Source organism: Sorex araneus, chromosome 2 (genome assembly GCF_027595985.1).
Source record: "Sorex araneus isolate mSorAra2 chromosome 2, mSorAra2.pri, whole genome shotgun sequence".
Classification (NCBI taxonomy): Eukaryota; Metazoa; Chordata; class Mammalia; order Eulipotyphla; family Soricidae; genus Sorex; species Sorex araneus.
This window is the reverse complement of record NC_073303.1, coordinates 10,542,806-10,567,118: the sequence shown is the minus strand read 5'-3', so window position 1 is coordinate 10,567,118 and position 24,313 is coordinate 10,542,806. Positions and strand designations below refer to the sequence as shown.

Here is a 24,313-nt window from a genome sequence, read left to right as displayed (position 1 = left end):
GATAAAGGAAGAACTATGAAAAATCACTTCCAACAAGCCACTGGAGCATTCTCAGTGGGTAGAGCCCTGACTAAAATTCACTTTTTCCCTCATTCACATGCATATTTCTTAGCTGCATAATCAGCTGCTACTAACATAGGTGATGTCTGAGCAAGAATGTAGTCCTGGTTTGTGTGCAACCTTAGCATCAGCCCAATGATGTTCCTCATGCCTAATCCCTTATGCATATTCCACCCCTTAGTTCACTCCTCAAACAACTCTCACCCCAAACGCAGTGCATGGTTTGTCCTTCAGAACTCCTGATTCATGTTTCAGGTGCATACTAGGTCTTTAATAAAACTCTCTAGCTGTTTGTCTTATCCTTGTATTCTTTCTTGGACAGAGCCCAGGTATAGTGGAGTATGCACTCCTGCCCGCAGACTCTCCTGCCCCTGCGCCTGGCTGCCTTCACCCGGGCACCTCGGAGGGGGGCTGGTTGAGTTTCCCTCCCCACCCCGAGCAGAGCCCTGGCAGCCAAAGACCTCTGGAACCCATCCATGGCCATGCTCAAGGCCCCTCTCCACACGCTCTGACGAGCCTCACATATGAAGGAACTGGCAGAGGAATCAAGGTGTGTGGGATTCCGGGCTGAGATCTCCAAGCCTGCTCTGATAGGGACTGGGCCCCCGCTACCCAGATCCCCCTTTTTCCATTCGCTAGGCAGTTACACCCACAAACTGCCCCTTGCACCGTGTAATCCCATCAACGACCAAGATCCAAAGGCTATAAAACAAAGCTCCTGGTAATGAGCAGCCGCATTTGCAGCCGAGCAACCTCTTATTGTTTAGTTCTCTCTCTTGGAGAACCCAGCAAGCTACTGAGAGTATCCTGCCTGCACGGCAGAGCCTGTCAAGCTCCCTGTGGTGTATTAGATACGCCAAAAACAGTAACAATGATGGGTCTCATTTTCCTGACCCTAGAAGAGCCTCCAATGCGACATCATTGGGAAGGACAAGTAGAGAGGCTGCTAAAATCTCAGGGCTAGGATGAATGGAGATATTACTGGCGCCTGCTCGAGCAAATCGATGACAGTGATACAGTGATACTCTTTATATAGACACTGTGATTTACAAAGTTGTTCATGATGATTTGTTACAGGCATTCATTACTTCATCACTTTCCACACCTTTTTTTTTTCTGGACCTAAAAGAGCTAAATCTCATGCTGACCTAAGTTCCACAGCTACTCTGCGTTTCTGAGTCAGGAGTATAATTACCAGGTAAAGTTGACATAGGTGCAGTGTGACTGCCTCCTAGAGGGCTTAGGAGGGTAGTTACTTTCCTTGAGGCTCAGAGAATGAAGATCATTGTCCCTGGAACTCATGAATGGAAGAGGGTGGGCTGCCTGTTTTGTAAAAGGAAGACAACTTGGATCTAAGTTACAGGCTCTTTTCTTACTATCAACAGTGAGATCACTTGGGCAAAGGCTAAAGTTCAGAAAGGGCATAGTTGCAAGTTAATTTTTAAAATTTGTGTATTATTATAGTTTAGGTAATAGGGTTACAACAGTGTTCCAGTGTCTGGTGTTGATGTGCAAAGTTACGGCACAGCCCTGCCACCGAAGTGCTCATGACTCTCCCCAATCCCGATATCACCTCCAGTTCGATGTTCCTTCCTCTGTGATCCTCCATTATTTGTTAACAATTATGATTAGTGTACATTATTATCTCCCTTAGAATATGATTGAGACCCTCCATTCATGTTACTATGTTACTTCCTGGCAACTTATTTACTCCCTCACCCCTTCCAACCCAATATGGCACTCTTCGGTGTATTCTAGTACCCGAGACTTGTTGTCAATTGATATCATCCATATCCTTGATTTTGTAAAAATTTATATACTACTATATACTACAGATGGGTGAGGTCATTCTGTATTTGACCTTCTCCCTGCCTCTGGCTTATTTTACTCCCCCACTGCCACAGAAACTTCTGTTAAATGTATGATATTTTTTTCTATTGTTGGGCATTTGGGTTTCCATATCCTGGGTATTAATAGTAAGAACTGCAATGAGCATAGATGTGTATAAGCCTATAGACACCTATGAACGGGATAGCTGGATCAAATGGGAAATCCATTTCAACAAAATCTCCATATTGTTTGCCATATAGGCTAGACCAGATCCACTAGCAGTGAATGAGGATTCCTTTTCACCACATCCCTATCAACTTTTCAACTTCTGTTGTTTTCAGGTTTTTTAGTATGTGCCATACTGGCATGAGGTGATACCCTGATAATATTGTATTTGTATTCCCTGATAATGAAATTACCATGAGAATTTGTTCACATGCTTTTTGACTATTTGCTTTATTTCTTCATGGAAGTTTCTATTCATCTCTTAACTTTTTTTTGGGGTAGGATTATTGTTTTTTGTTGTGCCTTGTGAGCACTTTATAAATTTTTGATGTTAGACTTTTATTTGAAATATTTTGTGTGAATATTACTCCCAGGGATTTGGGTGTCTTTTTATATTACTCAGAGTTTTTTTTGCCATGAAGAAACTTTTCAATTTTATATATTCCCACTTGCTTACTTTGGTTTGTTACTTTTGTCGGTGGAATCAAGTCAAGGATAACCGGTTAGATTGTGGAGAATTCTGCCAATATTTTCTTAGTGTATTTTATGACTTCTGATCTAACTTCCAGGCCTTTGGTCAACTTTGAGTTAACCTTTGTGTATGACAAGGGATACGGATTTGTTTTCTACAAGTACCCAGTTCTCCCATTTGGAAGAGTTTCCTGCTAGTTTTTCATGTTTTGTTTGTTCAGGAGAAAACCCCATTCCTTCTCTTTGGTAATACACACATCCAAAATTCAGTTATTTATGAGACAGGTACTCAGAGAAGCAAAGGAGTGACAACGGCAGGAGTTAGGAAGTGGAACAGATGGGTTGGAAGGAGGTCCCTGCCAGGATACCTTCCAATTCCGCAGAACCTCCAACAGGTACTAACCTAGGACCGTCCAGTCCCCTTCAGCCTTCAGGGCTAGAACCCAGATCTGTGGCACCCAAATCTGAGTTCCTCCCTCCACCAAGCAATTCTCCCTCCCCTTACTTACCCCGACTGTGTTCTGGGGCCTCTGATTGGCCAGTTCCTGGAGCCGATCAAACATCCTTCCACCTGATTGATTACACTGCGTGCGGTGGTGAGTCATCATTTCTCCGTTCCTGCTACAGATCTGAGCTTCGGGGGAGAGAACTGAACCCGTTGAACCTTCTTAGTTAGAAAAGTTGGAGATTCCTGGGGTAAGTGCTGGAGCGAAAGGGGTTGAGGGGAAATGAGAGCCCTTCCCCCAGCTTGGGTGCCAGAAGGGCGGGACCAAGAAACGGGGCAGGCGGGGAGTGGGGTGCGAGAGAAAAAAAGCGGTCTGCGCCCCCAGAATTCCTCGGCCCCCCTCCTAGGCTTGAAACAGCGGTGACTGGGCTTTACTGTGAAAGACTGCTATTGCACTATTTACAAAAGGAAATGACTTCATCGTTTGTTATTGTTGCCGTTGTTTGTTTGGGAGTCACGCGCGTGCTGTGCTCAAGGCTCGCCCCTGACTTTTCCGAAGTCATCTGGGAGGGGCTCGCGGACCCTGTTTGGTGCTGGGGATCGAACAGGCTCTGCAGGGCTGTGCGACCCTCCCTCCGGCGCCCCCAGACGTCAGATAACTGAAACCTACAATTTGACCCCTAGATAGGAAAGAAATTAACATATGATTGCATTTGGTTCAGATTGTACTCTGAGATTTTTTTTAAAGGCAAGTTAAAGGGCAGGAAATTTCCCCTGTTCCCCTTCATGCAGCTGTCCTTCTGAAATCGCTCCGTTGAGATTCATTAATTGTTTTATATACTAAGAAAACATTTTAGGCTATTTTTCCTTCGAATATTCTTTCTGCTCCTTCCCAATTTCTCCTTTCTCCATAAATATGAACTATGGAAACACGCGTTGCACACTAATCCCAATGCTTTTTATACTTGAGACTCTCCGTAGAGCAGAGTCTGATTCCAGGAAGTAACGGTTCTGAATTAGGTAGACCGGGAAGTAACTGTTCCAGGAAGTAACTGTTCTGAGTTATGTCACTTAGGTAGACAATAATTAAGCTCTCCTGTTTCTAGCTGTCAGGTCCTCACTGGTAGATTGCAGGGGGTCAGCCCTCTGGTTCCCATAGTAACCTGGCCTCTCCTTCATCCTGGGTTCCAGAAACTGAACTTCTCAGAACCCACACGTCTGGGGAGGAGACATCTCTCTGTCTTCAAGACTCCTCTCAGCTCCTTTAATTCTCTACCCCAGGTTAGGGTATTAACCTGTTATTTTTTTTTAATTATTTATTTTTTAATCTCTGGGTGTAAGAGTTGAAGTAGAGAGATTTGGATGAGTAGAGTGTGGAAGATCAGATGAGAGTTCAGCTGACCCCAGGTGCGTTGGACCTGGGGCTAGAGCATTCGAGGCCTCCCGTGGACCCCTCACTCCTGGAAAGGCAAATGCAACTGTTTCTATGAAATCCTTCATACGCCCCCCCCCCCAGTTGCCTATGTGTTACTTCCTCTTGCAAAGAAATAATTTTTATCCTAGTTATTGGTGTTCCCTGGAGTTGAAAAACTTCCCGCACTGAGTTCTCTCACTTGGCTGCAACTCTGCGCGCAGACCATTCTTGCTTCTTCTTCGTCTGAGCACTTGTTTCAAGAAGTCTCCAGTGATGAGTGTTCTCTCAGTGCAATCATGGAGTGACAGCACATACAGCTGTTACACAACTGAAATGTAGCCAGTGGGACGGAGAAATAATGCTAAATTTTATTTTGATTGAAATGGCCCTAGGTGACAACTCTTTTCCACCACACATATTGTCTTAGCACTGTCTTAGCACCGTCGGGCCCGTTGTTCATCGGTTTGCTCGAGGGGACCAGTAAGGTCTCTCTTGTGAGACTTGTTGTTACTATCTTTGGCCTACTGAATATGCCACAGGGAGCTTGCCTGTGGCAGAGTATCTGCCGTGTGGGCGGGATACTCTAGGTAGCTTGCCGGGCTCTCCGAGAAGGACAGAGGAATCGGACCCGGGTTTGCCACGTTGAAAGGCAAGCGCCCTACCTGCTGTGCTATCACTCCAGTCCACACATATGTACATGTGTGTATTCTCAAATCTGTTTCTTTTCCTCAGGAAGCTGGCATCTAGACCGGAGGCACAGAAACTCAGGGAACTATACTTCTGTCACAGCGAAAAATTGCGGCTTCGTCTCTGCTTCTAAATCCAATATTCAGAGTGTTTGGGGAAATCATGGCCTTGACCAAGGCTAGGAAGGAACTGAGGCAGGAAGTCACCTGCCACCTGTGCTTGAAGCTGATGACGGAGCCCAGGAGCATCAGCTGTGGGCACATTTATTGTTGGGAGTGCATAATGACGTACACTAAGAAACAAGAAAAGGTGGCATCATCATTCAGCTGTCCCCTGTGTTCTGTTCCATTTAAAGTGGAGAGTATCCGCCCAGTGAAACAGTTCAGCAGTCTTATCGAGATCATCAAGGACATGCAATGTGAGAATCTGTGTGAGGAACACGGAGAGCAGCTCCACCTGTTCTGTAAAGACGATGAACAGGTCATCTGCTGGCGCTGTGAGCGGACACGGCACAAAGGACACAGCACAGCTCTTGTGGAAGATGTCCGTCAGAGCTACACAGTGAGTGTGTTGGGCAAGGAATTCACAGGTACCTGTTCTCATGTTGCTCCCGGAGACGTGAGATTTTTTTTTTTTTAAACCTGAATCCCAGAATTTGATCTGGAACCACAATTCAAATAATGTCTTTCTTCTGAAACATAGGTTCTGATAGGTCTCCACTAAATCAGAACCTTACTGGACACCCTGGTCTTCCATGGAATGGTCAGACTTGTGCCTATCCACTATGGCTCTGAAGAACTTCTGCTTTAGAATAAATGTGCTAAACCTGACAGTCTTTATTACTCCATGCGGTGTATATAGTTTAAAAAACCAGGACATGCACCTGCAAACTCAGGGACAGAGACACAAAAACTTTTAGCTATCCTTTAATTGTAGAGTAAGCAAACCAGAGAAGTATCTCTGCCTGGAGTCCATTGTTTTAGAACATGGGAGGGGGCCATTATGAAGTTATGGGAGGGTTGGGGAAAAATTCCCAGAAATAGATACTGAGAGACATATAGGTAACAATATAGAGAAATGTGGAGAAAATCTGTAACTGTCTATAGAAGTGTGATAAAATCTCCACTTGGGAGCTGGAGCGATAGTATAGTGGGAAGGGCATTTTTCTAGGATTCGCAGACCCAGGTTTGATTCCTGGCATCCCCGTATGGTCCCTCAAGCACTGCCAGGAGTAATTACTGAGAGCAGAGCCAGGAGTAACCCCAGAGAATCTCCGGATATGATCTAAAAAGCAAAACAAATAAACAAACAAACCAATCTCCACTTCGATGATACTTTTCTCTGTTAGATGTGTGTCATAAAGGAAATTACACGGCCGTGGCAGGACTTTCTTAGTGTTGAGCCTAGAATCACAATTCAACCACCTACCTGTATTTACTTGTTGAGTTACTAAGTCTCAATTTCTGTTGCTCAAAAATGATGTTAAAAATTTTACCAGTTAGGCAGACTTCTTTCCCAGTGTTATCAAATATATTCCCGCACAAACCTCAGCATGCTTTCTCTCAGAGTGCAAGGAACTTATGAACATTCAGTGTTATTCTAATATTATTCTTGTTATTCAAGAATTTAATTCACTGTTGTTCTTGGAGGACTGGCACTCCTCATAGGTCACTGCTGAAGGGTTGTCAAATTGACTGCATCTAATTTATCCACTTTCTCCCTTAGGAAAAGCTCCAGGAAGCTACGGAAAAGCTACTTCTGCTGGTTGATAACTGGAAGAATATAAAGTTGGATATAGCAAAACAAATAACTAGTTGGGAGGTAGGAACTTGAATTTATTGTTCTCATGTTTTTAAATAATTGTGTATGTGTTAAGATACTTGGTTTATTTTATTTATTTAGACTTTTGGCAACTCTTGGATGTACTCAGGACTTATTCCTGGCTCTGCACTCAGGAGTCACGTTTGATGGGACCATATGTGTTGCCAGGGGTTGCATCTAGGTCAGCTGCATTTAAAGCAAACACCTTCCCTGCTGTACTATCTCTTCAATCCCTGAACATCAAATTATTTATGAAAATATTGGTGTAATCTTCAGTTGGCAGTTAGATTTTGCAGGTGCGAGAGCCATTTTGCTCTTATAAACATTTCTCCCTACTTCTCCACTGTTTTCATGAATAGATGTTAAACTTTTTTTTTTGAAATGCAACAAACAAATTTTATTTGTGAATAGTAACATCATTAGCCTTATAAAATTGTTAGCACATATATGGTACATGATTAAAGACATTTATTTATTTATTTTTATTTTTTAAAAAAATTTATTTTATTGAATCACCATGTGGAAAGTTACAAAGTTCTCAGGCTTATGCCTCAGTTATACAATGCTCAAACACCCGTCCCTTCACCAGTGCCCATATTCCACCACCAATAAAAACAAAAACAAAACAGAAAAAAAAACCCAGTGTACATCCCACCCCTCACCCCTCAACCCCCCCCCCCCGCGTGACTGATAATTTCACTTCCTTTTCTCTTTACCTTGATTACATTCCATATTTCAACACAAAACTCACTATTGTTGTTGGAGTTTCAACACAGACTCACTATTTTTGTTGGAATTTATCCCCCAAGAATACAGCTCTATTGACAAGAGAAATATTTAATAATAAGTTTTCCACTGATGAGAATGAAGAGATAAAAAGTCGCACGGCCGCGGTAGCAGCCGCGCGGTTTTCAATTTCTGTATTATAGTAATTAAGTCCAGGGAGATTTAAGTTGGAAATCGAGTCATTTCCCTTCTTGGAGCAGCATGGAGCAAAAGTTTAGTTCACAGTCTGCATACATGGTTGCAAGCACTTGCTGGAACCCCAAGTCATAAAGCTGGCTCTGGCTCCTGCTCGTTCCACATCCACGCGGCTGTGCAAAGGCATGGCCACCCAGGTCGAATCTCCGCCGGAACCCCAATAGATGTTAAACTTGAGCTCTCAAAGTATACTCTTTTATTTCATTTTAGTTTGGTTTTGGGGCCACACCTGGCAATACTAAGGAGTTACTCCAGGTTCTGTACTTAAAAATCACTCCTTGTGGTGCTTCAGGGACTGTATGGGATGCTAGGGATCAAACCTGGTTTGACCATGTACCTGTGAAGTACCTTACCCATTGTACTGTTGCTCCCGTTCCTCAAAGTATATGCTTATCTCCCTCATCCAGGGTATTTTGGACAGTGGGAGGATTTTTATTCTAACATGTAAGAAACTCCATCAGTTTAAGAGTTAAAACAGTCCATGTCCTCTTCACAGAAGTTCCACTTCATCCTGAATTTAGTAGCTCACAGAAAGAGAGGTAAAGCACAAAGTAAAGATTAACGATAAACTTCGGGGATTAGGGGTGTTTGTAAGAGCACTGTAAGCTTCTCTAGGGTGAGAAAAAGAGATAATGCACTGATGAAGCCTAAAACACGTTGGGTTAATATCCAACAATCTGTCATAGAACATCTGGGCTCTTTCCGTATCCTGACTGTTGTACCACACATTGCAGTGAACATAGGTGTACAAATATCTTTCCAAGTTTTGTATTTTTGGATCTGTGCCAAGAAGTGTATTTGCTGGGTCATATGAGAGTTCTGTTTTCATTTTTTTGATGCTTTCCCATACTGTTTTCCATAGAGACAGAGCAGATGATGTTCCCAGCAGTAGTAAATGAGGGTTTCTGTTTCACCACATCCCCACCAACACTGGTTGTTTCTAGTGATTTTTTTCTTTCTTTTTTTCTATTTTCTTTTTTTCTTGAATCATTTGAGATACACAGTTACAAAGCAGTTCGTGATTTGGTTTCAGTCACACGATATTCCAACACCTGTCCCTTCACCAGTATGCATTTCCCGCCATACGTTTCTTTTTCTTGCTTGATTGCTGTAGCCAGGACTTCTAGAATTAAATTGAATAACAGTAGAGAAAGTGACATCTTTGCCTTGGGTCTACGCTCAGAGGGAAGGTTTTCAGTTTCTCACGATCGCATATGATGTTGGAGGTGGGCTTGTTATAAATGGCAGTTACCACGTTGAGGTATATTCCCTCTATCCCATTTTTTGTTAAGGGTAATTTTTTTCATGAATGGATGTCAAACCTTCATACAAAATCTTTGTATGAATCTGTTAATATGATTGTATGATGACACATCAGCTACCAGACACCAGCAACCATGACCCCTGGGTGAGACTCAATGCCACCTAGACCTTGTTGCTAAGGTAGTAGGTTTTAGCCATTCACAAATCCCATTGTGTCATGTATTAATATATTAGTAATACTAATAATATTAATGCTTATATTAATGCTCATATTAATGCTCATATATTAATGTTTTTCTTCCAGGGATGACTAGGCAGCAGGGAACTTGGAACTTTCTTCCAGCTCAAATGACACATGAGAAAATAATATTATAGTAACTGAACCAGCTTTCTATTATGTGTGTGTGTGTGGGGGGAGTTATAATAAAATACATAAAACGTGAAATTACTGTTTCAAATGATACAGTTAAGTTGCATTTAGTATTTTATATTTTGTCATTATTTCTCTTCAGAGCTTTCTCATCACACCAAACAGAAACACTATTCCATTAAACAGTAATATTTCATAATAACACCTAATCCTTTTTTAATTTCTGTTAGCCTTCATTTGTGTTTTGTCTCTAGGAATTTGACTGGTAACTTCATATAAATAGAACAATAAAATATGAGTAGAATCATAAAACATGTTACAAGTAGAATAATAAAATATTTTGTTCTTTGTTTCTGGCTTGCTTCACTTAGTGTTATTTCTTCAATTATCATGTTTCTTCTTACTTTATTTTCTTTGTTGTTTTGATGTTCCCAGAATTGAATTCAGAATTCATATGTGTTTTCTTCCCAAAGGCTGAATAGTATTCCATTGTTTTGTGCATCTCATTTATTTATGCATTTATTCCTTAGATGAACATTTTGTTTGTTTTTAACCTTTTGATCACCTTTAATTCTAGGAGAAGATAGAGCTTCAAAAACAGAAAATCCAGTCTGACTTTACGAATCTCTATGAATTTCTGCGTATGGAGGAAAATTCTTATTTATGGAGACTAGAGAACGAAAAGGAGTAGACTCTGAGAAAACTGAAGGACAAACAATCCAAGATATTAAAACAGGGTTGTGATGTCTTGGACTACGTTGTGGATCTGGAGTATAAATGTCAGGGTTCAGCCCAGAATTTGTTGCAGGTGAGACTGTGCACTTAGAGGAAAGGAAGGTGGTTTAACAGTTCTCCTTGATGTAGGGAATAAGAAATAGTGTTTTCTGGGGCCAGAGTAATAGTAAAATTGGTAGGGTGTTTGCCTTGCATACCACCAGCCTGGGTTCAATCTGTGGCATCCTTATGATCCCCTGAGTCTTCTAGGAGTGATCCCTGAGCACAGAGCCAGGAGTAAACCCTGAGCACTGCTGGGTATGGCCCCAAAACAAAGTAAAACAAAAGTAGTGTTGTTTCCTTTAGACACATCAATATGTGTAGGCTGTTGCTAATCATAGAGTGTCATATGAATCTAAAAGAAAGAGTGTCATATGAATCAGAAAGAAAGAATTGTTCTTGGAGACCCCAAGCGGCCACCCACGAACGACTCCTCTGCTCCTGAATGGCCATGATCCCAGAGGCACACAAACCAATCTCGGAACCCAGTCGTTTCTGGCAGAAATGCTTCTGGACTGTGAACTAAGCTACGGCCCCATGCTGCCCCGGGAAGGGAGGAATTTTTGTCCCTCTGCCTTCTCCCCTCCGAGGCAGCATGGCAACCACTGTCTTTCAGAGCCTAGCCTATTGGACAGAGAGGTAGGAGCTTGCAGTGACGGGGTGTGCGAGAAATCTTGAGATGGGGTGGGGGGAGAACTGGCCCTGCTCCCAGCCCAGATGAGACCCCGAGCGGCTGCCCACAAATGGCTCCTCCACTCTTGAACAGCCATGATCCCAGAGGCACACAAACCAATCTTGGAATCCAGCAGTTTCTGGCAGAAATCCCTCTGGACTTAATTACTAAAATACCAGAAATCCAAAACTGCGTGGCCGCGACATCATATGCTCTTCATAATCAGCAATAGGAAACAAATTATCTAATGATGCCTTTTTGGCAGGTCTGATTGTTGGGGGAAAATTCCGAATAATAATAGTGGGTCTTCTGTCAAAAAATTGAATGTAATCAAAGTAAAAAGAGACTAAAGTGAAAATCATCTGCCACACAAGCAGGGTGGGGGGTGGGATGGGGGGTGTACTGGGGTTCTTGGTGATAGAACATGTGCAGTGGTGAAGGGATGGGTATTTGATCGTTGTATGACTAAGACTTAAACCTGAAATCTTTGTAAGTGTTGTCACGGAGATGCAGTTAAAGGGAAAAAAAAAAGAATCGTTCTTGTGGATTTGGTGGGTTGGCCTGTTGGAGCCATCACATAACTTTTGCCACCATTCATCATCCATCATCCATGTCCCACAGTGCATGAATCTGTGATTGTGAGTCTGTTGCTCAAAGACTCCACCAGATGACTGGTAGGTGGATAACGTGTGGCATTCAAAATGAGTTAAAACCTTTTCCCTGGTTTTCTTGTGGAGTCCTTGCTCCAAGAGCTCTTATGGGACCTTCTTTCGGTTAAACTAAAGTTCTGGCTCATTAAATTCCATAAGTGATCTAGGGGTGACACTATAGGTCAAAAGTATGGCATGACTGCTGTACACCTTCCACCACTTTATTGGTCTCTTCTCAGAGGCTCTGCAACGATTCACCCATGAAATCTCTGTGGCACTCTGTCTACTACAGGTGCCTCTAAAAAAACAGTCTTTTAAAAGCAAGTCTTTCTAGAGAGATCCTGGACACACTCCTAGTTTATTTCTGAAAACTGCTCACAGACGGATGTGGTTGCACATAGTCTAGCTCTTTACAAGCCTCATCAAAGAAAATAAAACTCACCACAAACTCAGAAGTTGGTAAATGTGCTGAAATACACAGTCGTCAGGGGACTAGTGTGGCTGTTACTTTATCTAGGGATCAGCACCAAGAATGGGGTCATTTTCTTTACTCTTCTGGAAAGAGTGTTTAGAGCGTCACATGCAAAGATCTGTAATATCCTGATAACCCCACACTCCTCTTTTGTGCTTGTTTCTCTGTAGGATGTGCGCGGCACCTTAGAAAGGTGAGTGCTGGATGAATGCAGGAGGAAAGGGGTATGGAGACATGGAGTTGAATGGAATGTCTCATTGAGGACATCTCTGGCCTCTGCTTATTCTAGGAGTTCAGATATGCAGCTCGAATTACCAGAGGACATCTCTTTGGAGCCTCGTACAATGTGTGATGTTTCTGAATGCTACCTCAACGTGAGGAAGCGGCTAAAGAGCTATCAAGGTAAGTAATTTCAAGCATTCATTAACTGCTATGAAAGGAAGGAGGCTTTAATTCTTCCTGACTTTATTTCCTTTCTTTGGGTGGCCTCGCAGTCACAGTTTTTTTTCTCTCTTGTTTGTTATGTCAGTTGTGTGTTTACACAATCATCCAGTGTCTACACAGGGTGGCACTCTACAGGCAATCTGTGACACTCTGCACATTCCTACTGTCCCATTTATTAGTTTTGTCACCCCAGGCATATCACATGAAAATGAAAAATATCAATCATCCCAACTTTGACGGATTTTCATGATGCATTTACATCAGCCTGTTTAAAATATTTAGAATGGAATGTTGTCTGGAACATAATGTTTATTGTTCATTATTTATTCAACTCGGTAATGCAAACACAAGTCCATAGGAAAAAAATAAGAAGGTCAGTGAGGCTCTTGGATTGATGCAATTTATTTTACTACCTTGACCTATGTAACATGACAAATGTAGAATTGTGGTAAAAAACCACAATTTTTATTTTTCTTTTAAATAATTTTAAAAAGATTTATTTTTAAAATAATTTTTCGTTTAAAATAATTCCTTTGGGTAGGTCTGTACTTTAAAAAATTTACTTTGGATATACAATGTACTTTCCTCAGAATTCTGCCTTATCAACTATGTAATTGTCTGTAGCATTTCATTAGTCTTCAATTCTGTTAGAATTACTTCTATTTCCCAATAGAATATTTATATTGGTCTTTTTAAGTTACTGCTTTCTGGCCTAATTTTACTGTGTTTCTAACTGCTTCTTTCTGCCCTGTGATCTCTATCTAGTGTGTCTCATTTGCTGAACCAAACAGAAGTCAGAAGGAAGGCAGCTTTGTTGATGTGTTCACAGTTTAGCTTCCCAGGGAATAGAGTTGGAGAAAAGTGAGGAGTGAGCTAGTAAAACCACAAAGTATCCAGCACAGGAAGGGTTTCTGCATACTCAGTTTCCCTTACTGACACTCTGGTTGATCACTGTTTAACCAAGTATGCAGTGGATGTTGAACTCTGTTGCTAGATCAACTCTATTGTGATGTCATCTTGAGTGAATTGTACTGCAGGCCAACATCAGATTGGTCATCAGAGCTTTTTTTCCATTTTACTTGATGCTAGGCAGATAATTTATACATATAATATCTTGGTTTTCTATTTATTATTAAGCTTGTCCACATGAAACATATCTGAAGCAAGGAAGAAGGGCTTATAGTTAAGTCATGAGATTAGCAAATGTCCTGAGACCCAGGTAATATCCCGAGCTTCTATAAGCTCTTTGTCTTTTCTGAGTCTCAGTGTTGGCATTGTTAGCAAAGACGGGAAGAATTTGGTTTTAAGAGCCCACAGTTGTTGGAAATCCTGCATGGGAGGAGAAGAGCATTGGAGAGAACAGTAATTATGTCAACTCTGGTTAGTTCTTTTTTTAAAAAAAATTTTTAAAATTTTATTTTCATAAATTGTTCACATTAATTGATTACATTCAATATTTCACTAACAATCTTACCACCATTATACCTCCCCACCACCAGTATTTGGAATTTTCCCATCACCATTCAAGCCTGCCTGCCAGGGGGAGATGCTAGATAATTTATTTTCTGTTGCTTATTATAAGTACCATGAGAGGTCGCTTGGCCGCTTTTACGGCCGCACACTCCTGGAATTCTAAAATTGTAAATGATTGGGGTCCAGAGACATCTCTGTAGGGAGCTAATCCATTTTGAGATTCATTTGTGAGTCTGATCCAGGCCGTTGATGCACTGAGATGGTGCCAGGAGGCAGATTGTGGGCGTGACAGCCAGGACTCCAAGCGGGGCAGGGAGACGGGAAGGGCAGGCCCATCTCTGAGGCTGCCACGTGCCCTGGAGTCTTCAAATTCCCAGGTCCCGCATACCTGGGTTTTTCTTTTGGAAGTTTGTGGCCACTGGGATTTTATCTGGAATGGGCGGAGAGAGAACACCCGCTCTGTCTGAGGTGCCCTGGTGGAATGAGCGGGTACGGGGTCCAGAGAGATCTCCAACAAGCTGCTGTCTTCTGGGATTCACTGCTGGGTCTCTGGATCAAGGCTATTGAAGCACTGAGATGGTACTCAGAGCAACTCTGGTTAGTTCTGATCTTTGTCTTCCCTGAGTGAATAAAATGAGGATGATGACAATGACAATATCATTATTGCTGTTATTTATTGGGAACATACCATGCACCAACAACTTCACCCAGCACTAAGCCTGCAGTAGCGCTTTCACACCATTCTTCATAACATGACATTTTTAGTTTGTTAGCAAAGTGAGCTCAGAGGATGGTTCATGCAGTTAGTAAGAACAAAGTGAATTTGAACCGAGGTGGTTTTATTTAGAATAAACACCATTCTCAGCATGAAAAAAACATCATCTTTTTTTTTTCTTCTTTGGTGTTTGTTTTTGTTTTGCAGTGAGCCTGACTCTGGATCCACTGACAGCTCATAAGGATCTGCTTCTCTCTGAGAACCGGAGACAAGTGACGCTCGGATGCCCCCAGGAGAAGCAGCATAGTCCTAAGAGATTTAGTGTGCTCCCTTGTGTGCTGAGCTCTGAGGGCTTCCTCTCAGGGAGACATTACTTTGAAGTGGATGTAGGTGAGGTAACTGAGTGCGAGGTAGGCATTTGTTCGGAAAATGTGCCGAGAGGCACTAATGTACAGTTGATGCCTCAGTCTGGAGTTTGGGCCATCACACTACGCAAAGTCAACAGCTATGTAACCCTTTTCAGTCCATCAACATCTCTCCAACTGGAGAGGCAGGTCCGGGTTTTGGGGGTGTTTTTGGACTATGAGGCAGGACTTGTTTCCTTTTACATGAATGATGGCTCCCACATCTTCACCTTCCCCAGGACCTCCTTCTCTGGTATCCTCAAGCCCTTTTTCAGGATTTTTCAAAATTCTCCTTTGATCCTACTCAGGAAGGAGAAAAAGGAAGGAAAAGAATGAAGTTTCTGTTTTCTTTTATTTTAAAATTTTTTTTTAATGAATCACCATGAGATAGAGTTACAGACTCACAAACTTTCATGGTTACATTTGAGTCTTACAATGATCGAGTACCCATCCTTCCACCAGTGCCCTTTCCCCATCACCAACGTTCCCAGTATCCCTTCCACCACTCCACTCTTCCCCCCTCCCTTACCCCTCCCTGCCTCTGTGGCAGGCACATTTCCTTTCACTCTCTCTCCTTTAGGGTGTTATGGTTTGCAATCCGGGTACTGAGTGGCCATCATGTTCGGTCCATAGTCTACTTTCAGCACACATCTCCCATCTTGAGCGAGCCCTCCAAGCATCATTTCCTTGGTGGTCCCTTCTCTAGGAATGAAGTTTCTTGTGCTTTATCCAGAATAGAAATATTATGTAAGTTTTGAGAAGACACTATTTAGTTTTCTTCAGTGCTTTTTTGGCCTTAACACAATGCTGCGCTTTGGGTAGCTTTTTTTAACCTGCAATAAATGAGTGGATTAAAAGACTAAATAATATGAGGAGCATATGATGAGCCTGAGCCTTGAGGGAAAGCAAGATATTAGCATTGACCATGCATTCTCTTTGCCTTCCACTTCAGTGGATTCAAATTTTTAGTTTCCATGAATCTTTGATTGGCAGTGTGACCCAGAGGTGAGGAGAGTTGAGTTCTCTGTATATTTTAAACCCTTTTAATTTCTGTGAGACATGAAGCAAAGCTGTAGTCTCTCTCCGCTGCATGCATGCCAAGAAAATCTATAAATTCTTTTTTTGGCCTTTGGGGTCACACCTGGCAATGCTCAGAGCTTACTCCTGGCTCTGCACTCAGGAATTATTCATGGCATTGCTCGAGGAACCATGTGGGATGCCGAGGATCGAACCCGGGTTGGCCATGTGCAAGGCAAATGCCTCACCTGCTGGCGCCATGCGCCATGCCAAGAAAATCTAAATGGGAGTGACCCTTTGAATCACTGACATACTGATTAAAAATCTGAGCAGCGTTCCTGGGTGGTGAAGTAACTGCAGATAGCTTGCAGACAGACCAAGGGAGATTTCTGGGCAATGACCAGATGAAGTGGAGGGAAGATTTATAATGGCCCAGAGTGAGAGGCTTCAAGCAGGGAGGAGAGGAAGGGTGAGAATGAATTTTGATGTTTGACTTCCGTACTGGGAATGGTGATGTATTTCAGATTGCTAGTACTTCTGTTGTTGTTGTTGTTTCCTGGTGCCACACCCAGCTGTGCTCAGGGCTTACTTCTGGCTCTGTGCTCAGGGATTAGTTCTGGTAAGGCTAAGGGAACATAGGAGGTACTGGGGATTGAATCTGGGTTGGCCATGTCCAAGACAAGTGCTTTTTCCCTGTACTATCATTTCAGCTCCCCCACACTACTAATCACTGTATCACTGTCGCTGGCATCCCATTGCTCATTGATTTGTTCGAGCGGGCACCAATAACATCTCCATTGTTAGACTTGTTCTTACTGTTTTGGGCATATTTAATATGCCACAGGTAGCTTTTTAGGCTCTCCCATGGGGCTCTCTGAGAGGGATGGAGGAATTGAACCTGGGTTAGTCGCATGCAAGACAAACACCCTACCCTCTGTGCTATCACTCCAGCCCTACTAATTATCCCAAATTAATTTTAAATCTCAAAGAACAGTTATTGCTTGCAGGATTGTTGACAGTCTTTAATAAGATTCAGATACAGTCAACTAAGTTTTCTTTTTTAATTTAATTTTATTGAATCACCGTGAGATAGTTACAAGGCCAACTAAGTTTTAAGTGCACTTGAAATATACTTTTCATATCAACAAAAAGTAATATTCCTCAATTGACTAAAGACAGCATGATGCTGAAGTCAGCTAAAAGCCAAATAATATTAATAGAGAAAAAGAGTGGAGGCCACCAAATCACTAAATAGTGTAGTACTTAGGGTCATTTGCTTGTTGAAATTGTCAGGGTTTCAAAGAAATCAATCTATACCCTCTGAATTCTTCAGAGGCCAGACAACTAATCAAATAAGCTGATAAACATTGTCAGGCAAAGTAATAAAAGAAGATTATTAATGTTGTAGGCATTTTGATAGGGATAGCCCCTGGTAATGAGATTTTCTGAGAAATAATAAAACTAAGAAGAAATTGGGGGCTGGAGTAATAATAGCACAGCGGGTAGGGCGTTTGCCTTGCACACGGCCAACCCAGGTTCGATTCTCAGCATCCCATATGGTCCCCTGAGCACCGCCAAGAGTAATTCCTGAGTACAAAGCCAGGAGTACAAAACCTGTGCATCACTGGGTGTGACTCAAAAAGCAAAACAAACAAACAAGCAAAAAACTAAGAAGAAATTGCCTAGTCACTAGTCCTGAAGTAGACAAAGACATGAAGATCATCTCTCTTTGTGATATGACCAAGCTAGTTAGAGATAGAAAAAAATAAGATGACATCCAGATGCAGAAACTGAGGCATCACCCAGCAAAGAATGAACTCCCTCAGGAAAAAAAGAGAATCTAAAGAGCATTTTAAGTATGTGTCAAAAATAAAAAATCTAAGCCTCTTTTTTATTTTTTGACAAGGTACTAGGAACAGATTCTTACTCAGGGTGGGGGTGAGGGGTGGGAGTTTAAGAAAAGTTCTGCTGTAAAACCAATTTTTACAGGCATGTGATGTTCATGGTCTATCATGGAGATTCACCCATGTCTCAACCTGAGATGTACACATGTACTCTTGACCTTTTCCTCATTGCAGAAGCCTGTGTTCTCTCTCTCCTCCCTCCCCCACCCTCCATATGTCTCTTAAGTAATTTTCTCAAAATAAAAATATTTTACTTTACAATTCCATTTTCGTTTTTTTTTTTTTTTAATGTAGGAGTACTTCTATTCAGCCATTGATTAAGCGGATTGAATTGGCTTGAACCCCGCATTACATTTTTGTTAAATTCAGAATGTTAATTTTATTTATTTTTATTATTTTTAATTGAATTACCGCAAGATAGAGTTATAAAGTTTTCCTGTTTGAGTTTCAGTCATACTATGATTGAACACCCAACCCTCCACCGGTGCACATCTTCCACCACCAATGTCTCCAGTATCTCCCCCCATCCCATTCCTCCCCCATCTGTATGGCAGACAGTATCTCCACACTCTCTTTTGTATTGCTTTTTATGAATAGCATAAGATGTTTCATTGTGCTGTGCTCCTGGAATTGGAAAATTTCAGATAATTAGGGTCTGGAGAAATCTCTGCAGAGTGTTGCTTGCTTCAGAGATTCATTTGTGGGGGGGAGGGTGGGCTTGAGAAGGACCAGCCCACCCCCTATCCCTTGAGGCCTGGAGTTTGCCGTCATTGAACCCACCTATCTGCACTTCTCATTGGGTTCTGGAAGTTGGTGGCCATGGGGGGTCTTTAGGGGGCAGGTGTCGGGACAACACCTGAGGCGCCCCGGTGAAGTCGGCCTGGCTAAGTCCGGAGGCGTCTCTGCTGCGAGCTGCTCGGGTTGGAGATTCTTTTGTGTGTCTCTGGATCATGGCCCTTGTTTCCATCTTTTCCAGAGAAATAAACTATTGGCATATGCCCTGCAGGGCGTGCCCACTTGCCCGCAACGCGCTGCACTGCCGGCCCTAACTGCGGCATTTGATTTCTTTCGAGATGTATGGGTCTCTGAAATACGGCCAGTGCGTGAGTTTGTGTAACTGAGCTGGAGGTGGTTTGTGCATGTAGCTCCCACGTACCTACCTTTCGGCCATTTAACTTCTTAGTAAACTTGGTCCCAAGTTGTTGGGGTCTGGCCAAAGGCACAGCGGCAATTTTGGGGTATCAGAAAGCCTGAAGGCGCCATCAGGCTGCTGATGTACTTGCCCCGCAGGTACAGGTTGGCCAGCTGGTGGCACTACACCCCCGTTCATTTTCTTTTTGAATTCTTTTTTTGTGAGGGAAGGAGATCTTCCTGGAGTATCTGAACAGGGGATCAGACTGACTTCTTCTCTTCCTGCAAAGAGTCGCTCTGGGCTGAGGCCACAGACCCCCAAGAACTTGTGTGGGGTGGGGCGTACTTCCCACACCGCGGAGTGTAGGGAGCCATTTTACAAGCCCGGCTCTTATCCTCTAGTCAAGTTGAGGCTTACTTGGGATTCCTGTAACAAGGTCACCACTGCTGACCTTACTGATCTTATCAGTTCGTCATTCATCTCTCACTAGCCAACGCCCATACCTGATCTGCATTTTACTATTGTTCTTATGGGGGTCCAAGCATGCATACCACCCCCTCCCACCAAGAGGTGTAAGTATTGTAACTGCAGTAGAATAAACTCTCTCTCTTTCTCTCCTCCTCCTCCTGGTTCTGCGTCTGTTCATTCGGCTGCGTCCCCTCCTTAGCCCCACGAAGGGTCCTCCCTGTGGGACAGGATGGGACCCCACAGCGGAGATCAAGTGGGCTTCAGGCACAGCTTGACATCTGCTTTTCAGGGCAGGCGGCATGCCACCTGTGCCTCACACGTGCTACAGGAGACCCAGGAAAATGGACTCTGTGCCTTCCCCTACCTCAGTTCCTCTTTCTCAATATATAAATATTGGTGCAATATTTAAAAAGCGTAGTTAAAGCAGATGAAACAGAAGAAAGGGAAGGTCCAAAGGGTGGTTTTCAGAAAAGGCACAATAAAGATTGGCATGAAGATTTATATTCTGCTTTCTCCATTAAAAAAGACAGGGAGATTGGGTCTTACAGAAATCCTCCTTTAAGGGAAACATTTGCTTGTGAAACGTTTCACTGAAGTTTTCTTTCATAGGAGAGAAACTTTAGAAACGATTCAAACTTTAGAAACTCTACTCAAACTTTAGAACCCCCCCCTTGAAATTAACCTTTCACTCATGACATAATTTAGGGTGGCATGTTTCCCCCCCCCCCCCAGATTTCTTTCCAGGAATAGGGGACATAAAGCAGGAGGTATTTTGTACTTTGGAGACTTGATTAGACATCTGTCTTTGCCCAGAGAAAGTCGTCAAAGAGGTCAGACCATTAGACTTCCAGCACCAGTTCTTCCAGCCAGTTGCATTGAAGCTGGAAAGAAGTTGTCACCCTCAAATTTGTCACATTGGCATAAAACATGTTGTGATGAGGGCAACTGAAGGTAAAATCAGAAGGCTCTCAGCCTTGTTTGCCAAAGAAAAGCACGTGAATACACATAGTGCTTATTCCTCAGGAGGAAGTGTAGAAGTTCACTGCCAGAGAACTCTCAGCCCTGGCGTAGCATACAGAGATCCTCAAAACAACCCTTGCCTACCCAGCCCCTTTTCACTATTTTCCCATATTACGTGTCTATAGATTGTTACAAGGAGTTTTCTTTCTCTAAAAATCTATTATTCTTTTAGTTAAGATGCTCTGAAAGCCACTTCTTGGAGTTACTCATCTCTGAGTGTTCCCGTGAGTGTGCAAGATGTACATGTATCTAGGAAAACTTCCTTATATATCTTTTTAATCTCTCACTAGGGCTGGAGCGATAGCACAGCGGTAGGGCTTTCGCCTTTCACGAGGCCGACCCGTGTTCGATTCCTCCGCCCCCCTCGGAGAGCCTGGCAAGCTACCGAGAGTATCGGTACCGTGGCATATTCGATATGCCAAAAACAGTAACAACAAGTCTCACAATGAAGACGTTATTGGTGCCCACTTCAACAAATCGATGAGCAAGGGGATGACAGTGACAGTGACAGTGAATCTCTCTGTCATTTGTGAAACGTTTCATTTCCAGCACTGCATTTGTGAACCCAAGTGGATAGGGTTTTCCCATCAGGCTGGATATTGTACAATTCAACTCTGATTGCAGCTGGAATTAGGAGAGTTGGAGGAAGCCTCTCAGGTTAAGGACTCAGTTTCACACTTTCCACCCACCTCACAGTCATCACAGGTCTAGGTTGTCCCAGTGTTTCTGGGGTGAGAGGGTCCCAGGACCCTTCTCAGAGGTGCAAGGACAGTTCACAGGACTCCAGATTCCTCTCTTCCTGAAACTTGGGCGTAGAGTTAGAAAGTTCTGAGCTGCTTAATGTGGCTTGCTTGTTTCCCTGGTAGCAAATCCATTTTGGAGGATCTAGGAGTCCACCAAAAGTCACTTCATTAGAAGCAGAGTTAATCCTATTAACCAATAAAATCTAAGGAATTTGTCAATTCCATCAGGATCCAAGTTCATAGACCAAATATCAGAATAAAAGTTGCTCCTACTTCTATCACTTAGGAAGTTAAGCTCTGTGCTTATACATGCAATCGATACTCTGCTTATTAATTCTGCCCTGCAACAACCTTAGTAATTTAATTCCAGGTAAGTTAAATGATCATGCTCCATGTTGTCCGTTCACTGACTTCATCTGTTGATATTGTGTAGAGCAGCTGTGGAGAACTCTGAAATTCTAAGGTAGCTGGCAGATGAGGGAGAAAAGAGAATTTGAAATATTACTGCGCTGGAGGGTATGTTAATTTTTCATTTTTCTTTTATATACCTTAACCTGGACTCCTGGCAATTACAGTCCAAAAGTATGTGTGGGGACATACAGGCATTCCTGAAGAAGTCCTCTTTTTCTGGCTATGTTGGGGATATGTGTGTTATAACACTCAGGAGAGTGGAGTTTTTTGTCTGAAAATATTTCACCAAATATTGATGAGGGACACTCCATCACATGCCAGAGAACTGTGTTCTCAGAGTGGTAGCGTGAATGCCATTTCTTTTATTTCTCTCTCTGCCCCAACCATTTGACTATTGACTAAGGTGCAGTTCTAGAAAGTGCCCAGTGAAACAAATAAATCAAACACAGCAAACATCAAATAAAGCAAACAAATCAAGTCAAACAAAACAAAGCAAATGAAGCAATACACCCAAAGGGGAACTTCAACAAGAAGAAGCTACTAGGGATATCTTAAAAGAGAAACTAGAGGAAAAACAATTCATTTATTGGAAGCTTATTTGATAGTAAAATTTCTCCATTTCTGCTGGACAAATAGAAAATGTCTAAGTGAAAAGTATTTTAATTTGCTTGGTTTGCATAATATATTGACAACTTCACAATTTTCTTCACAATTGCAGTCAACTCCGATCCTCACAGTAGTTTCACTTCTGAGTTTAATCCAGTCCGAGTGAACTTCCTTGTCAAGGCCTCAGTAAACAACACCAAACACAGCGAACTGGCAACTATGGTGTAACTGCCTGCTGGGTGGTGAAGGCACAATAAAATCCAGGTCAAAGGTTGCTAGGTGGAGGTCTAGAAGCCTGATTGGGGGTTGGGAGAAGGAGTGGAGGTGAAGGGTGCCAGGGAGGGGAGCGCCTTCCGCTCTGAAAGTGCTCAGGACTTTGCCTCCTCACTCTCTTCCCTGTCTGCTTCTTCTTTCCCCAAACTCTGGAAACGCTTCATCTCAGAAGAGCCAGGATATGAGGTGAGTGAAGGCTCAGGGTAGGGCCCCGGAGGACCCAGAGGAGGGAAGGATCTTTCATGTTGACAGATCAGAATCTGACGTATCCCCTAGGAGAAATAATCTGCCAAGGAAGAGACACTCCTGGAAGAAATGTGTACGGCCCCTTAGAAACTCACCCTCATGACTAGAGGGAAAGTGCTTTTCAGTGACGTCACAGTCGAATCCTGTTTGCAGTTCAGGGCAGTCCGTTCAAAGAAAAGTTCACTTGCTAAACGTTTTCCTCCTTACAGTGTGGGAACTGGGGAAGAGCTTCCCGGAGTGGCTAGAGAGTAGAGGAGGGGAAGTTCTTTTGCATTTTGTCAGTCTCCAGCCTCTAGCTTTCAGTCCCTCACTGGTAGACACTGGGAAGTTCAATACTCTTGATTCCACAACGTCCTGCCTTTCACACTCCCGCCTGCCTCAATATCCTGAGGTCTGCAAATTCCCAGTGCTCCTGTCACCTGTTCTTCTGGGAGACCAAGTCTGACCTGGAGAACAGACATCGCCTCATTCCCCAGGACCTCTGCTCTCGGGAACCACCTTCTTTTAGCTCTTTCAGTTCTTTCCCCCTCAGGCCAGGGAGGATGACAGGAGGGAGAAAATGCTTCTTCATGTTCATTGTTGGCATTATTATCATCCAGGTGGATATACACTGAGATTTTATTAATTTGTTATTCATTGTTTGTTTTTTTTTCTGGTAGAGTTAGTGGTAGAATGAACTGGGATTAGGGTTTCTGGAATGACAGCCTTGATGAAATTTTCCTAAACAAGACATTTAAGTGTTATTACAAGTACAAGGAAATGATCTGGAATTAAATATTGTTGGTGCTCATTATAATGGAATAGAGTGTCACTCTGTGTTCTCTCTTTTCTCTCAGATTTTGATCAGGATGCCTGTCTTGTTTCTCTATATCTTTTAGCTCTTGGTCCAAGAAGACTTTCTCTCTCTCTCCCTCTCTCCCTCTCTCTCTCTCTCTCTCTCTCTCTCTCTCTCTCTTCTCTTTCTTTCTCTCTTTCTCTCTCTCTTTCTCTCCCTTCCTTCCTTCCTTCCTTCCTTCCTTCCTTCCTTCCTTCCTTCCTTCCTTCCTTCCTTCCTTCCTTCCTTCCTTCCTTCCTTCCTTCCTTCCTTTCCTTCTTCCTTCCTTTCCTTCTTCCTTCCTTCCTTCCTTCCTTCCTTCCTTCCTTCCTTCCTTCCTTCCTTCCTTCCTTCCTTCCTTCCTTCCTTCCTTTCCTTCTTCCTTCCTTCCTTCCTTCCTTCCTTCCTTCCTTCCTTCCTTCCTTCCCTCCCTCCCTCCCTCCCTCCCTCCCTCCCTCTCTCTCTCTCTCTCTCTCTCTCTTTCCTTCCTTCCTTCCTTCCTTCCTT

At 42.9% G+C, this 24,313-nt stretch overlaps 1 protein-coding gene across 1 annotated transcript; it reads left to right on the top strand.

Moving 5' to 3' along the window:
* Positions 1-3,215: 3,215 nt before the first annotated feature.
* LOC101545639 (E3 ubiquitin-protein ligase TRIM38-like) lies at positions 3,216-18,066 on the top strand. The gene is given in 8 exon segments (XM_055124313.1): positions 3,216-3,282; positions 5,178-5,693; positions 6,858-6,953; positions 9,502-9,504; positions 10,145-10,375; positions 12,307-12,329; positions 12,426-12,538; positions 14,976-18,066. Coding segments are annotated over 7 exon segments (1,398 nt in total). The 5' UTR covers positions 3,216-3,282; positions 5,178-5,294; the 3' UTR covers positions 15,509-18,066.
* The last annotated feature ends 6,247 nt before the right edge of the window (positions 18,067-24,313 follow it).